The sequence below is a fragment of the Rhododendron vialii genome, chromosome 1a (genome assembly GCF_030253575.1).
Source record: "Rhododendron vialii isolate Sample 1 chromosome 1a, ASM3025357v1".
NCBI lineage: Eukaryota > Viridiplantae > Streptophyta > Magnoliopsida > Ericales > Ericaceae > Rhododendron > Rhododendron vialii.
The window spans coordinates 39,139,805-39,154,352 of record NC_080557.1 but is presented as its reverse complement, the minus strand read 5'-3'; the positions used below and the strand labels follow the sequence as shown (position 1 = coordinate 39,154,352).

General features: G+C 38.0%; 2 protein-coding genes across 4 annotated transcripts; both read left to right on the top strand.

Annotated features, from left to right (window-relative positions):
• Positions 1–281: 281 nt before the first annotated feature.
• Positions 282–5,703, top strand: LOC131328452 (large ribosomal subunit protein uL1-like). The gene is made up of 6 exons (XM_058361417.1): positions 282–401; positions 698–735; positions 1,775–1,994; positions 3,011–3,176; positions 4,219–4,424; positions 5,441–5,703. Exons 2-6 carry the CDS (start codon positions 731–733, stop codon positions 5,492–5,494), a joined length of 651 nt encoding a protein of 216 aa, XP_058217400.1. The 5' UTR covers positions 282–401; positions 698–730; the 3' UTR covers positions 5,495–5,703.
• A 3,957-nt stretch (positions 5,704–9,660) lies between these two features.
• Positions 9,661–14,509, top strand: LOC131328270 (ferredoxin, root R-B2-like). Of its 3 annotated transcripts, none has more exons than XM_058361264.1 (2): positions 9,661–9,984; positions 13,894–14,509. In XM_058361264.1, the coding sequence occupies exon 2, from the start codon at positions 13,900–13,902 to the stop codon at positions 14,350–14,352; it is 453 nt and encodes a 150-aa protein (XP_058217247.1). In that variant the 5' UTR covers positions 9,661–9,984; positions 13,894–13,899; the 3' UTR covers positions 14,353–14,509. The 3 variants fall into 3 exon arrangements, with proteins under 3 accessions (XP_058217247.1, XP_058217294.1, XP_058217339.1); XM_058361311.1 differs by having other exon boundaries at positions 9,711–10,038; XM_058361356.1 differs by lacking the exon at positions 9,661–9,984 and adding an exon at positions 11,878–11,895.
• The last annotated feature ends 39 nt before the right edge of the window (positions 14,510–14,548 follow it).

Here is a 14,548-nt window from a genome sequence, read left to right as displayed (position 1 = left end):
ATTCCACATGTATATTTCTAGCGCGAGTTGTGTAAACACCCAAAAAAAAAAGTTCAGATAAACAATAAAATTTTTATTTAAATGAAAAGTATGAATTTTTTTCTTGAACTATCAAGAGACCTGCCTGAGCTTTTTTTTCTTTTTGATAAAAGGGAAAAAAAAAAAAATACCCCCTAGACGAATCAGATCTGGGCCCTAGTTATTACTACAGGCCCAATCAAACTTTTACGGAGGCCCAGTAAGTGTTGGATCACGCGTAGGGGAGAAATTATCACGTGTTTAGGGTTCGCGCCGTTGGAAGTTATTTAGCTCAAACCGAACAGTGTACTCTCTCTCTCTCTCTCTCTCTCTCTTCTAACTCATCGGCCATCACAAACCCTAATCCAGGGTTTTCTCCTCAGGTGCAGTCTCTCTCTCTCGCTCTCTCTCTCTCTCTCTCTAAACCTCGTGTCACTAGAAATTTTCATTTGGATCTGTGTATTAAGCTAGCAGATGCTGAGGAAATCTGACGAAAACTAACAGAAATGAAGTTTTATTTTGCTTTTTCTGTTTGATAATTTTCGGTTTTCTAATAATATAAACGAGTGTTATTGGTGGTAAATGGAAACTTGACTTTACAGTTGGACTATGGTCGGAAGATGTTGAAGCTTAAACTCTTATTCAATGTTTGATGATGATTTTTCTGTTTTGGTTGCAGGGTGTAAGCCGAAGCAAGGAATTTTTTTCAGCCATGAGGTATGTGAAATTATGATCTTATGGATGGTGTCCCCTGTTTCGTGATTTAGAATGTTTGCTCCGCTGTCGTGGTGGCTTGAAGGTTTTAGATTTATTGAGGGTTGAATTCCTTTTATATGAATCTGAAGATGATTCTAGGCGGCAATTTTTTGTGATGTTAAGTCTCGGTCCACCTTGTTTTAATGAATCTGGTGGGAGACGTTTATTTCCGTTGGAGATCCGCAATGAGTTTGGCTCCTTAGTTAGAGCTGCTCTAACACACATCCTAAATCCAAAGGAATTACACTGCAGCAAATGGCTCGTTTCTAATTTCAACGAAGCTGCAAAACATATGTCAAACTCAAATCCCTGTTGCCAATTGGCATGAAGGCTCCTAGGTCAAATGTGAAGCCAAAAGAGTGAATTGCAACTGGATTTTGGAGTAGAAAATGCTCTTAATGCTAAAAAAAGATGAGTATTTAAGCAGGTAATAATGAAATATAGATTTGGCTCTTTGTTTGGAGTTGAGGGATTTTGGATGTTAACCTGAGGGCTGCCAAATTGCCACACAAGTTCTCCAAAAATTTTGGGATCTCCAGATGAGCCTTCAAAGTAGTTTGGGATCTCCATGGCTGCAGAATGCTCTAAGTTTCCTAATTTGTGAATTACGTTGTTTATGGGGTATACGAGCAGCCTATTTGGGTTTGCTGGAAATTGGAAAAACATTGTTGTGTCAGTGCATTTGTTGGCCATGTAGTCTCGGAGTTCTTTGAGGTTCTTTACTGCTCTGGTGGCTATATCTAATATGTTTGCATTTTGTTGGTTGGTGTTAAACTCTAGATGAATCTAGATTCTTTTCCATATTTTACCAGATTTGGTAATCAAAAGTTGGCACTTCTTTATAGCTATTTATTGTCACGCAGTGTTCATTCATGAGTCATGAGTGCTCTACTGCACTTTCTATGTTTTGGAAATGCAACTGTCTTGATTTTTGCTTTCATGGCAATCTCGTTTTTATCCTTCCTAACCATGTAGTTGTTTTCTCTTTAAAAATGTATAGTAAGCTTCAAAGTGATGCATTGAGGGAAGCAATCACTCAGATTGGCAAGGATGTCAAGGAGAAAAAGCGCAACTTCACTGAATCCATTGAGCTCCAGATTGGGCTGAAAAACTATGATCCTCAGAAGGATAAGCGTTTCAGTGGTTCCGTTAAGTTGCCTCACATTCCTCGTCCCAAAATGAAGGTTTGCATGCTTGGTGATGCTCAGCATGTGGAAGAGGTAATCCTACATTGACAAAGTAATGAATCTAGGACTTTCAAATTTTTACATTTTTTTAGAATGGAATCTATATTTCCTCATTCTTAATAGTGACTTTTTTTGTTTGAACTCTTCTTCAATGGAGAAGAGTGAGCAATGTTATCTCCACGCGATTACCTGCAAAACAACACTAATCATGTTCAAGATCATCCATTCCTCACTGTCCCTTCAACTTCAATTATAAAATTTCGTCCTAATTTTTGTCAATTTGGTTCAGTTGGCAACTTCTGTCCACTTTCCACCAAAAGACTCCACGTGGCAAGGAAACTTTCCTACCTTGGCCAATTAAGTACTAAATTTTCCCCCTTTGGTAGTTTTTCACTTATCAACTTTGGCTCTTCTAGTTGGTGCCATTTCGCCCATTCCATGCCATCTAGACCAAATTGACAAAACCCTACTAGTTTAATGACCAAATTGGGAAAAGTTTAATTTTAAACGCCATAGTGAGACTGGACTTGTACTTTTTGGGGTGTGGAATTATGTCTTCACCATATCTTTTGGTGGTGATTGTCCATTTTTTCATTTATTTGTTTTGGCTAACTGTTGCGCGCTGGTGGGGAAGGAACTGTGCAAAATCATGAAGGGCTTGTTCGTTTGGGGGCTTTAAAGCCCCTGAGCACGGTCCTCAATACATTTCTCTGGTCCTCAATACATTTCTCTGGTCCTCAATACTTTTCTCTAGTCCTCAATACATTTTCTCTATCTATCTCTCCCCTTCAAAACCCAAAACGAACAAGCCCGAAAGAACTGGGGAAACTTGCAAGGATGTTTTTCTTGGAAACTTCCCTTTTTGCATGTGAGAGAAACAGCATAGTGCTGCAATTCTTGGTATCCCACATTCTTATTTGTAACAATATGCCTAATGTTGCCAATTACTTGGATCCTAAGAAGGAATGTTTCTGCTTATGGTTGTTTCAGAACTGGGTCAGGATCTAGTGTCCTTTATCTTGAGCTGATCATTTTTTCGTGAATTGCAGGCTGAAAAGATAGGCTTGGAGTATATGGATGTGGAAGGGCTGAAAAAGCTTAACAAGAACAAGAAACTGGTCAAGAAACTTGCTAAGAAATACCATGCCTTCTTAGCATCAGAAGCTGTTATCAAGCAGATTCCCCGACTACTAGGCCCTGGTCTCAACAAAGCAGGCAAGTGTGCTTTACGAATCAAAAATGAATAGTCTGTTGACTCTGTTATCTTGTTATTTGACATCAACATTTCTTTTTCTGCTTTTCTGTTCTTTTACTGCTGCATCTGAAAACAGTTTTCTGGATGGTGCTAGTCTCTCTGTTGCTTATTGGAGAAGCAGTGCTAACTTTCTTGTCTTCAAGCACTGTATCCATTTTTTTCCACTTTTATTTTTTTATTCTCTCTTTTCAGTGACTCACAGGTTTTACATAATCTGGTCGGATTTAGAAACATATTTGTGTATTGTGTAAGTTTAAGCTGTCTTTTATTGTGTGCTTGCACTTATTACCGATGTATGAACTACCTAGGCATTTTTTTCCCCCATGTTAGTAGGTTTTATTTTCCGTTGCTGAACTTGGTTTCCAATGGCCTAGCTGCAGTACTGAGTGGGTGCATTTATGAGGCTAGGCAGTACTAAGTTTAAGCTTTCTTTTATTGTGTGCTGGCACTTATTACCGATGTACGAACTACCTTGGCATTTTTTTTCCCCATGTTAGTAGGTTTTATTTTCCGATGCTGAACTTGGTTTCCAATGGCCTAGCTGCAGTACTGAGTGGGTGCATTTATGAGGCTAGGCAGTACTAAGTTTAAGCTTTCTTTTATTGTGTGCTGGCACTTATTACCGATGTATGAACTACCTAGGCATTTTTTCCCCATATTAGTAGATTTTATTTTCCAATGCTGTACTTGGTTTCCAATGGCCTAGCAGCAGTACTGAGTGGGTGCATTTATGAGGCTAGGCTGGTTGTACAAAGAGTGTTCCACTATTGGTGCAATTTTATTTGCTTTTTAAGTTGATGGGACAAGAACTGGATCCAACACAGCCTCCCAGTAGAAGGGAATTGATTTTCTGTTTGATCGTAGGGTTGGCGTAGAAACCCACTTTGTTATTTGCTTAATTGTGAAAGGATTTATTGATTTTTGCAGTTGCTTGATTCGTATGTGCGAGTTCCGTCTTGTGTCTTTGCATGTATCTGACTGGTACCACTTCTGTCTATTCAGGGAAGTTTCCCACCCTTGTCTCACACCAGGAGTCTCTCGAGTCCAAAGTAAATGAGACTAAGGCCACAGTGAAGTTTCAACTGAAGAAGGTTCTCTGCATGGGAGTTGCTGTTGGCAACTGCAGTATGGAGGATAAGCAGATCTTTCAAAATGTTCAAATGAGCGTCAACTTTCTTGTTTCATTGTTGAAGAAGAACTGGCAAAATGTGAGTTTGTCCTCCCTCCTCACACATACTGTTCTCTACGTGTAGGATAGTGTTATCTTGCATATCTTGCCTATTTAGCTATTCTAGTCATTCCTTTTCTTGGCTTGGCTATCCCGATAACTATTATTCTTCCATCGTTAAACACTTAGATTTGTAGAAAACTAGTGTTTAATTATGTGGTCCGTTGCTTTCTAAACATTTGCATTCTGTTTGGAACTTGGGGGAAGAAATGGAAAAGAAGGGAAAATGATTAAGAAGGAAATGAAGGAGAAAGTTAAAGAGAAATTAGAGGGAAAGTTGCTTTTGTTTTTGAAGTTTTCCCTTCTCTTTCTTAAAGAACCAAACAAGGGAAGATAACTTTTTTAAATAATTTATTTGAATAATAGTGATTCTTGTTGCCTTGTTGGTAGTTAATTAAACTTAATGCCTTTCTCTGTGGCTCATGTCTGGGACTCTAGTTCTCTGTGTGGTGCACTCAAGGGCTTGTTTGGTAACATTTTTGTTTTCTAGTTTTGTGCTTGGAGGAAATTTTGGGTAGAATCATGAAATAGCTATTCTGATCAGTAGTAGTTCATATGGTAATTTCCATAGCATTTTAGTTTTTTTGGTACAGTGCTTGTGCAGGAAATCGGAAAACTGGAAACAAGCATGTACACCTTTTTGGTCTCAAATTTCAAACAGTGGCGGCAGTTTTTAGAATTCCCCAAATAGGAAACAAAAAAGTTGATTACCATTATTTTTGTAACATACTATAGTTCTGGTCCATTTCTGCCAATGCATTAGGCTCTTTAATGATTCTTGTCATGATTGACTGGCTAGCAATGAATCTATGAATGGATGTCAAGGAGTTCTTTTTCTTAGTTGAAGTAGGTAGTTGGATTTCTTGGCCTTTTTTTTTTTTTTGGTACAAGCAAGAACAACAACATAATGTACAACTCTAAGGCAGAGCTTGAATTCTAAACGTAGATTAACTTTGAACTATCTCTAACAATATTCTACTCGTAATTGGATATCAGGTTAGGTGCTTGTATCTGAAGAGTACAATGGGGAAGCCGGTTCGCATCTTCTAAGGAGTCTTTTATTTGAGCTGTTCTACCGAGGAATTTAGTTTGAGCAAATTCCGAGAAAAGTTATTCCTGGATTGAACATTTTTCCCCGTTTTTGTTAGCTTCCTAGTTTGTGATACTTCTTGAAATGCCATTAGAACTTTGTAATGCTTTGTATGCTATGTTTTTATGGAGAGGAACTATAAATCATCCATTCAAGAAAGTTAAAACAACTAGTAAATCTTTTATAGTTAAATAGTTGAACTGGGTTTGCATGAGATTTTTGTTGGGTTAAACAGGGGAAATGATATAGGTCGCTTTTGGTTGCCATACTAATCCGACTGACCTAGATTTTTTAGAGGGGACACAATACCCTTGACAGAGTTCAATGGGGAAAACGTATTCATGCAGCCGATCTGAATTGTGTTCAGTTTTGTCAGGTTTGCTATTATTCAGACTGTTGCCCTTCTGAACAAATATATGAAACAGACAGCTGAGACCGGATTATGGTTTGTGAAATCACTTTCCTTTGGTCCCAAGAGTTCCTTATCCTCCAATTGGATAGCTATTCCATCACTTTTAGACTGTGTTTGGGTTGTGAATACAAGGGTTGCACAGTTCGAATGACCTGGATTTAGATAACAAAGATTAATGGAACATTCAGAACAATGCTTTTGGTGGGAGTTAAACTAGAGATTTGTATTCGCAAGGTACTTGTTTTCGTCAAAGGTAACCAACTCTTTGTCCTTTGAGTTGATGTAAATATAATCTTAGGAGTGTACATTATGCACAATACAGAATTGCACAGAGTACCTCGGGCAGTACACATTTCTTTTTGCTTATGATCCACACTTCTAAGGACAGTAGACCATGGCTCTGTGAGATGGTCGAGATGCTCCCCTGTGGGTGAGCAAATCTCCCACTTTTCCCATCGTTTTTGGGCTTTGGAAACCCAAATCTAGAGTTCTAGACCTGGGTTCTGGCTCTTGCATGGAGATCCTGGTCGGCTTCTGTTCGGGCGGTGGTTTCCTGAGCTCTCCAATGGCGGCGATGAAGGTGTCTTAATGTAGATCCGGTGGCGATCTTGCGGTGGGAGTGGCGATCTTGTGGCATCTTAGTGCAGATCCGGTGACGATCATCCATCCACCCACCTCTGTGAGCGGAGTTCTAGGTTCGACATCGATGCGGAGCGGCTTTTTGGTTTCATTTTTTTGTTTTGTTTTGTTATTTCTTGTATTTCTGGACCGGTAGTGTCCCTTTGTTCTTTTCTTTCTTAAATATGACTAGTTTTCGTTTCCTAAAAAAAAAGCACAATAGACCCTGGGATGGAGTTAGAGAGGGGCCAGTAGGGGCAGTCGCCCCTGCAAGAAGAAAAAGAAACACTACTATTATATGTAAAAAAAAATATCTTATGAAAGTATATAGGCTCGCCCATGTGTAGAATTTTGAAAAACAAAAATAATTGTAACCTTTGAATTATGAGGATACCAACATTAATTACTAAATGCTAAGAGCTAAAATATAACAAAAAATAAAACTATACGGTTAATATTGTGAATATTCAAGTAATAAACTTTCACATTTTGTTAGATGAGTTTAGTGTTTTACAGTTTTATTTTTTTTTTGTCCTAAAATCTCAATGGCATACCAAATCTCTCTCTCTCTCTCTCTCTCTCTCTCTCTCTGGGCACAAACATTCCCAATTATTAAGACTTCAAAGGCAATTTTGAAAAAAATAGAGTCAGAGGAGAAGAGATTTTGAAAACCTTAAGTAATTTTGGTGAAATTTAAGTTGTAGGTATGTCTAATTCTTTATTTTTTGACTAGTAAAATCAAGTAACATGAAAGCCCATGTACCGAATTCGTCCAGTTGTGATAAATGAAAAAAAAAAGATGAACAATAAAGAAAAACAAGACACATACATCAATATCAATCTCATTAGTTAAATCGATTTATGTATTTATGTTATTTTGAATTTTAATGTATTTATATTTTTTTCTCGCATGCACGGTAGCCCCTGCGTGGTGAAATTCCTGGCTCCGTCTGTGTACCGAAAAAAATACTCCGTATAAGATCGCATGCACATGTGCTACTTGTACGCATGCAATTGGATACATAAAATGTGCACACAGAAGTGCAGTGCTTGATATGAGTCGTCCTTCTCGGTATTTAATGAATGAAATTTCATCTTGGCTGCAGTATTCCTGCACTACAAGGTCGCCGGTTTGTAGAAATGGCCCTCAAACAAACTATGGCACACATTTGCAATAAACATACCAGCTGGCTGTAGGTTTACATCACATCCTTCTAACATGTATTGGAAGAAAAAAACAAAATTTTGGGGCCCAGCTAAATGCAACTGCGAATTTACTAGATGTAGCCAATTTATAAGGAGGAATCCAAAAATTTCCTCTTATGAATTAGTTACATGTAGCAAATTCGCAGTTGTATTTATCAGCACCCAAATTTTGTTGTCCTTTCTTTGTCTTGTGAGAAAAAAATGTTGTAGTACTATTCAATTTAGTTTTAGTACAGTATTTTGGTGGTGCAGGCACTTCGCGTGTGCATTTAAATATGTGTTCTATCCAAAAACGAAAACCAACTTCCATTGCTCAAGTAAACCAACTTCATTGGTTCAATTAATGCTAACAATGACAAGAAATTGCCAACTTTCCTCAAGTGGACATAACTTTTCAGTCTTTTTGTTAAATTTTTCTGGCATTTTTCACTATGTAGTGAAGGAATGGAACTACAAGAAACTAAAATTTTGAGTTAGTGAAGCCTGATTTAGCTCCACTACCGCTTTCTAGAATTTCGAGGTTTGATTTGCCCGGTCAGGTTCTCGTAACCTAAACAACGGTATTAAGATAATTGGTGATGTAAACTCCAGATTATAAATACATGTTATACGCCAACGATGTAACTTGTTTTTAAAAATTGGAGAAAACTATGCAACTTAAAAATTGTTTGAATTCCTTCCCGAGTTATGTATCTTGCGATTTGGCCAATTCTCGAGTTATGTATCTTGCGATTTGGCCAATTCTTCAAGAGCTCGTTTTTTTTTTTTTTTTAAAAATCAAAAGCCAAATAAATTGTTTAGAATTGTTAATATTCCCTCTGTCCCAATTTAAATGTTCCCTATAGTTTTTTTTTTGTTAATTTTCAAACCCAAAAAATATACTTCTACATATTATTTTTTATTTTCTTACACCAAATTAAAGGGCTTGAGTACTTTAATACTCCATCCGTCCCTAAATAAGTGTCCAGCGCGCAAATCTAGACCTTACAAAAGATGCATATTTTTCGTTAAAAAATCTATGTTTTTCCCATAATCTAATAAAACTCATTGTTATCTATTGATTTGTGAAAAAAATTAATGAAACAAATGCATCTTTTGAAAGGCTTAGAGCATCTCCATCCTTCACCAATATTTTTCCTCAAATTTGAGTCAAATTTTGGGTAAAAATCCATTTTGGGTAGACACATCTCCAACCATTAGACCCAAATTTTACACATCTCCCTCTTTCTCTCTCTCTCTAACTAGCCGTTGGAGAAATGGGTCAAGGCAAAAGTTGTCTCAAATTTGGGCAAAAAAATGGGTAAAACCCAAAATGGGGAAGGGTTTGGGTCAAAGATTGGAGAGTGATTTTTGTGATTTTTGCTCCATTTTTAAGTTTGAGTCTTAAAATGGGTCAAGACTGGAGATGCTCTTATACATTGTTTAGATGGTGTTTTAAAAAATTTTGAATTTGGTTTTTGGGTAATGAGTGGAAAGAGAAATTAAGGTAATAATTGAAGATAGAGATAATGAGGGGAGAGAGATAGAAATGAGAAATGAGAAATGAGAATAATGATATGAAAGAGGAGAGAAAAAAATGAGAGTAATGATTGAAAATAGAGATAATAAGTTTTTTCTGAGTTGAATTTTTTTTTCAAATACAAATCCGAACAAGGCATTAGGTTTGCGCACTGGATACTTATTTAGGGACGGAAGGAGGGAATAGTACTTTAATTTGGTGGAAGAAAATTAAAAAAAATAATATGTAGAAATATATATTTTTGAGATTTAAAAATGCACCAAAAAGCGTAAGAGATATTTAAATTGGGACCGAGGGAGTACTAAACAATTGTTCATTGACAGAGAATGAATGGAATAATTGAGGGCTGGGAATAAACACTAGAAAAGGACGGATTAAAAAAAAAAAAACCTAGAAAAGGAAAAACAATAAACGTGTGGGCATTTAATTTAAAATGGGTTGAAATCGTCGCCGGAATAAAGAAAGAACCAAGGGGCGGCCGCGCCCCCTGGGAAAATTATAGGCGGTTTTGTCACCGGGTAGTTAAATTTAGGGCATCTTCTCTCTCTCTCTTTCTCTCTCTTAAATACCTGTCCACTCTCCACTCCACTGTTGCCAAACTCCTCTCTCTCTCTCTCTCTCTCTCTCTCTCTCTCTCTCTACGTAGCAATCTCCGTATTAACTAACTCCCCGGCGGCGATCAGTCATCACTCTCTGTAAGATTTTCACTCTGCGATCTACATAAGGCCCTTGCCTTTCTGCAATCTGTTGTAGGTTTTTTGTTTTTATTACATTTTCGCTGTTTTGTTCTGTTCATGTTCAACATTCTTTTGGTTGATACGAGCGTGAGCGTGTGTTCATATAATTGTGCATGATTTAAAACTATCGATTGCTCGTGGTGGACTGGTAATTTTTTAGTATTTGGTGGAAGCATTTCAGCAGTTTCTGTTGATTTTATTTGCCTTTTGTTTTTGGCTTGCCGAAACTTCTGGATAGAATTATGGTGTCACCGCTGTTTATGATCAACAAGCGCGGTATCCGTACGTAGTACGGGAGCGCGAAAAAGATTAGGATTAATTATATTTATCCTTCATCAATGCACGATTTAATACTAAATGTGAAAATTTTATTAAAAGAGTGTTTTTTTTTTTCCAGACAATAGGATGTTAGTTGTTAGTATAAGTTAGATTACTACGAGGGCCAAACTCCTGTCCATCGGAGTTGAATCGGAGACCTCATGCGAGCACAACCATTGGACCAAACCCCAAGGTTTAAAAGAGAAAGTTTGAATGTGAGGGGAAGTTTGGAAGTTTTTGTTTTGATTTAAGTAGAAGACCAACAGAGGGAGATTGCATGTTAGTGGCCGATGTGGAATTCTCGTGGGATTTTCTAATTTTTAGCAAGGAAAAAGGAGAATGTGCAGTGCGTTGTACGCGTGCTTAGTATATATATATTATTTACATTATTGATAGTCGGACGGGGAGGGATTAAAGGAATTTAGCATCTTTTGTTCTCTCAAAATCTGTTTTTGGCTGTTTATGCTTGAGTTGTGTTTGAAAAACACCTGGTTTTGTTTTGTTTACAAGAATTTAGTGCTTTTAAGATATATTCAAAACCTAGAACGAATTGTAAAGTTCTGGCTAACTTCTCCCATCGCCAATCTTTTCAAGAATGGTATCCCAAAAAATATTTCTTAATGTCATTTTCTTTGAACTTTTTTTTTTTGGTAAACTAAAATCATATTAAAGCGAACCAACTACAAACATAACAACAAGCAAAACAGCTACTAACCCCAAAACAATTAGGGGGAAAATCCTCCTACGATTGGTTCTGAGTAGAGGCTTTAACGCCCCTCCAAGAACACATACAAGCACGAATATCCCTTGTGATGATCCCCTATGTGGAAGAAGAGTCCCAAACCTGATGCTGAAAAATCCAATCATTACGCTCCCTCCACAGCCAGTAAGCTGTTGCTGCCAAACACAACTTGAAGACATTATGAGCATAGTCCATAGAAGAGCCAACCCTATACTGCCTTGCCCACTACAGAACTCCAGACAAATCAACCAAGCCACTATTTTAATCCCATTACGCTCCAAAATAAAAGACCAAACTTGCAAAGCATAGCTGCAGGAAAAGCAAAGATGGGAATATGACTCAACATCATTGAGACACAGAACACATTGGGGATCCACCTGAATACCCCCAAAGTATAGCCTATGTTAATCAGACCTTTCAGGATACTTGCCTTTGTTCGTTAGATTAAGTTACTGGACTTTCTTGTAAAGAAGTGTGTTTTAGAACTAATCATACCACACAAAAAGAAGTCCTAGGTGGGTTTGTCACCCGATACAGGAGGTTCCTGCAGCTGACTTTTGAAATTTAGTTTGCTATGCATAATCTGATCAATTTATGTTTTTGATATTAGTGATTAAGTAGCGATTGGAACAAACTTATTTGTCGTTGCTCTCAGTGGGAATGAGATGGAGCCTAGATTGAAGAGCAGGGAGCTTCTTGCTTTGCTTCTTCTCACAGTGCTCCTACAGCTGTGTCCTTTTAGTTGTAGAAATGGATGGTTAAGTTCCATTTCCTTACAAAAATCAACAAGGCAACATGTTATGTGCTAGGTAGCATCCCTTATCTTTATCTTTTGCTAGGATTGGTGTTGAGAAGAGAATATTGTGAGTTGAATGACTCTTAAACTCACCAATAAACTAGTGATATAGTTGAAACTTCAAAGAAAAGTAGCTACCGTCTGCATTGAGAAATTGGTTTTTTGTTGAAACTTCAAAGAACAGTAGCTACCGCCTGCATTGAGAAATTGATTTCACCCTATCAATTATTACGTGCTGATATTTCTTTTTTAGGTTAGAAAGGGGAAAAAATTAAATAGAAGAATAGAAAAAGAGCTGATTGATGGGTACTAAAACTCTATTCTGTTTTAAATTCTCTTCAGGTACTCTGAAACTCTGGACTCCCCATTTCCCATTGATATCAACTAATCTAAGACCCTGAACTTTCCTGTAAAGTCTTAAAATCAAAATTGAGATCCTTGTTAATGAAAGGGGTTTCTGGAAGTTTTGTCCATAATTAGGGTCTTTATTGATTTATATACTCATCACCCTGCCGCTCCTCCCAACGCTTACTTTCTTATGAGCAAAACGGGTTCTAAATAATCAGCCCTTTGAATAAGCGAAGCTTTCCCGATAGAAATATTTGCATGCGACAGGGATCCCAATTCCGTGTATCCGGTTAAGCAAGCCCTGCTGCCAGCATCCTAAACTCCTAATAAAAATTTAGTTCATTAGCTCACTGTTCATGTTTACAAAACTCTATGTAAACTGTGTCGGTCAGAAAGTGCACTTTTTGATAGTAATGCTTGGCATTTTAAGCAATTGTTTCTGTTTCGTATTTTCAGCAGAACACTTGGTTCTCCCAACAGTGACAGTGAAAGAAATTGACCTCCAACCTCTTGGAATCTTCAATACGTATTCAATTTTATGCATTAATTATTGTGAAGCCTTCCATTGGTTAGAATACTTTGGAGTATCGATTGAAGGGCTTCTTACTGTGAATAGCAGAAACCTTCTTTCTTGCCTATATCTTATGGGAATCACTTCATAGATTTAGTTTATCATGTTGGGATGACGGAGGCTGTTCTTCCACTTAGACAAATGTGGTTGCTTCTGAAACTTGTGATTATCTGGACACAAAACTCTTGTTTTGCTCCATTACAGCCCATCTATGTTAAATGGATCCCTGATTTTGGGGGAAGAACCATTGTCGTGTTGCTCCATTACTGCCCATCTATGTTATGTGGGTCCCTGATTTTGGGGGAAGTATCCCTGTCGTGTCTATACAACACGGATACGGGTGTGGGATACACATCGGATTTGCCCAAATCCGGACGCGGGAAAGGGAAGAGGAAGAGGAATGTGGTTGGGCCATTTAAGTGGGCTTGGGTCATTACTAATCCTCCCATTTTTTAACTCTTCATTCTCTATTTTAATGGCTTGGGCCATTAATGTAAGGCTGAGTTTCTACAAATATAAATATACTAGAAGTATTATAAATCAGGTGGCTGTGTCCATATTCAAATTTGGATACATGTCCACGAATCTTCAATTTTTAGGCTTGAAGTGTCTGACCCTTAGAAAAACACCCATATCCAATTCACGTACCCACGTGCGTGTAACATAGCACCCCATCTCCAATCAGAGGTTATAACAATAGTGAACATTTGAAAGGGTAAAGTATAACCATAGGTAATGCATTTTCTGCATTTTTGTTTATTCTAGTGTCCAATTTTGGGACTTTTCCATGCAACGCCCAGTAATGCTGTATTTTGAAACAAGGATTTGGATGAATTGAAGGAAAATTTGAAGGATTTAACCGTTGAGCAGTTAGATCCTACACAGTTTCTATTCCTTTCTTACCCAAATTCTTGATTCAAGCGGAATCGCTGAATGATTCATCATCCTATGTTCATCTAATGCATGATGCTTTCTATCTGGTTCTTTAATTTTTATGTCTACTTCACCCCATTTTCCTTAAAACCTTCTTCCATCTCTTTCTTCTGGACGATTGCATTTCCTAACCATCTGAATCTTGCTTCTTTCGTGCAGGTAAGCATGTCAACCACGGCACTCGCCTCTCTGTGCATGTTTGCAACTGCACCCCGTCCCCGATGTTCCAATGCCTTTGTCAAGACCCCATCATCTCTAGCACTCCTAAAGTGCGACTCCAACAAATCCTTGGGTTTGAAATCTTCTTCCGGTTTCAGAACACATGCAATGTACAAGATCAAGCTAATTACCCCAGAAGGTGAAAAGCACGAGTTTGAAGCCCCCGACGACGCTTATGTATTGGACTCCGCGGAAAACGCTGGCATTGAGCTGCCATATTCGTGCAGGGCAGGCGCTTGCTCCACCTGCGCGGGCCAATTGGTGTCAGGCTCAGTGGATCAGTCCGACGGGTCATTCCTTGATGACAACCAAATGAAGCAGGGTTATTTGCTCACTTGCATTGCATACCCTACCTCAGATTGCGTTATTCAGACTCACAAGGAGACTGATCTCTACTGAATGTGTATCGTATCAGTCTGAATCAGTGTAGGGAAAGGGTATTTGGTGAGGTTTGAAACTTGCTATTGCAGTCTGAAGATGTTTTACGGATTAGGATGTTTGGGACCTCTTTGGTGCTCACTATTTTTAAGCAAATCGAATGTGTTTGATGTGACAATGCCCGTCTCTTTATTTGTTTTTCTTTTCTGCCTTTCCC

What these genes read in the sequence shown, in the direction of transcription:
- LOC131328452 (XM_058361417.1), top strand. An exon ending in ATGCTCAGCATGTGGAAGAG is followed by an intron (nt 1,995 to 3,010) that starts GTAATCCTACAT and finishes CGTGAATTGCAG; the next exon opens with GCTGAAAAGATAGGCTTGGA. An exon ending in TGAAGAAGAACTGGCAAAAT is followed by an intron (nt 4,425 to 5,440) that starts GTGAGTTTGTCC and finishes ATTGGATATCAG; the next exon opens with GTTAGGTGCTTGTATCTGAA.
- LOC131328270 (XM_058361264.1), top strand. Translation starts at nt 13,900, where the DNA reads ATGTCAACCACGGCACTCGCCTCTCTGTGCATGTTTGCAACTGCACCC.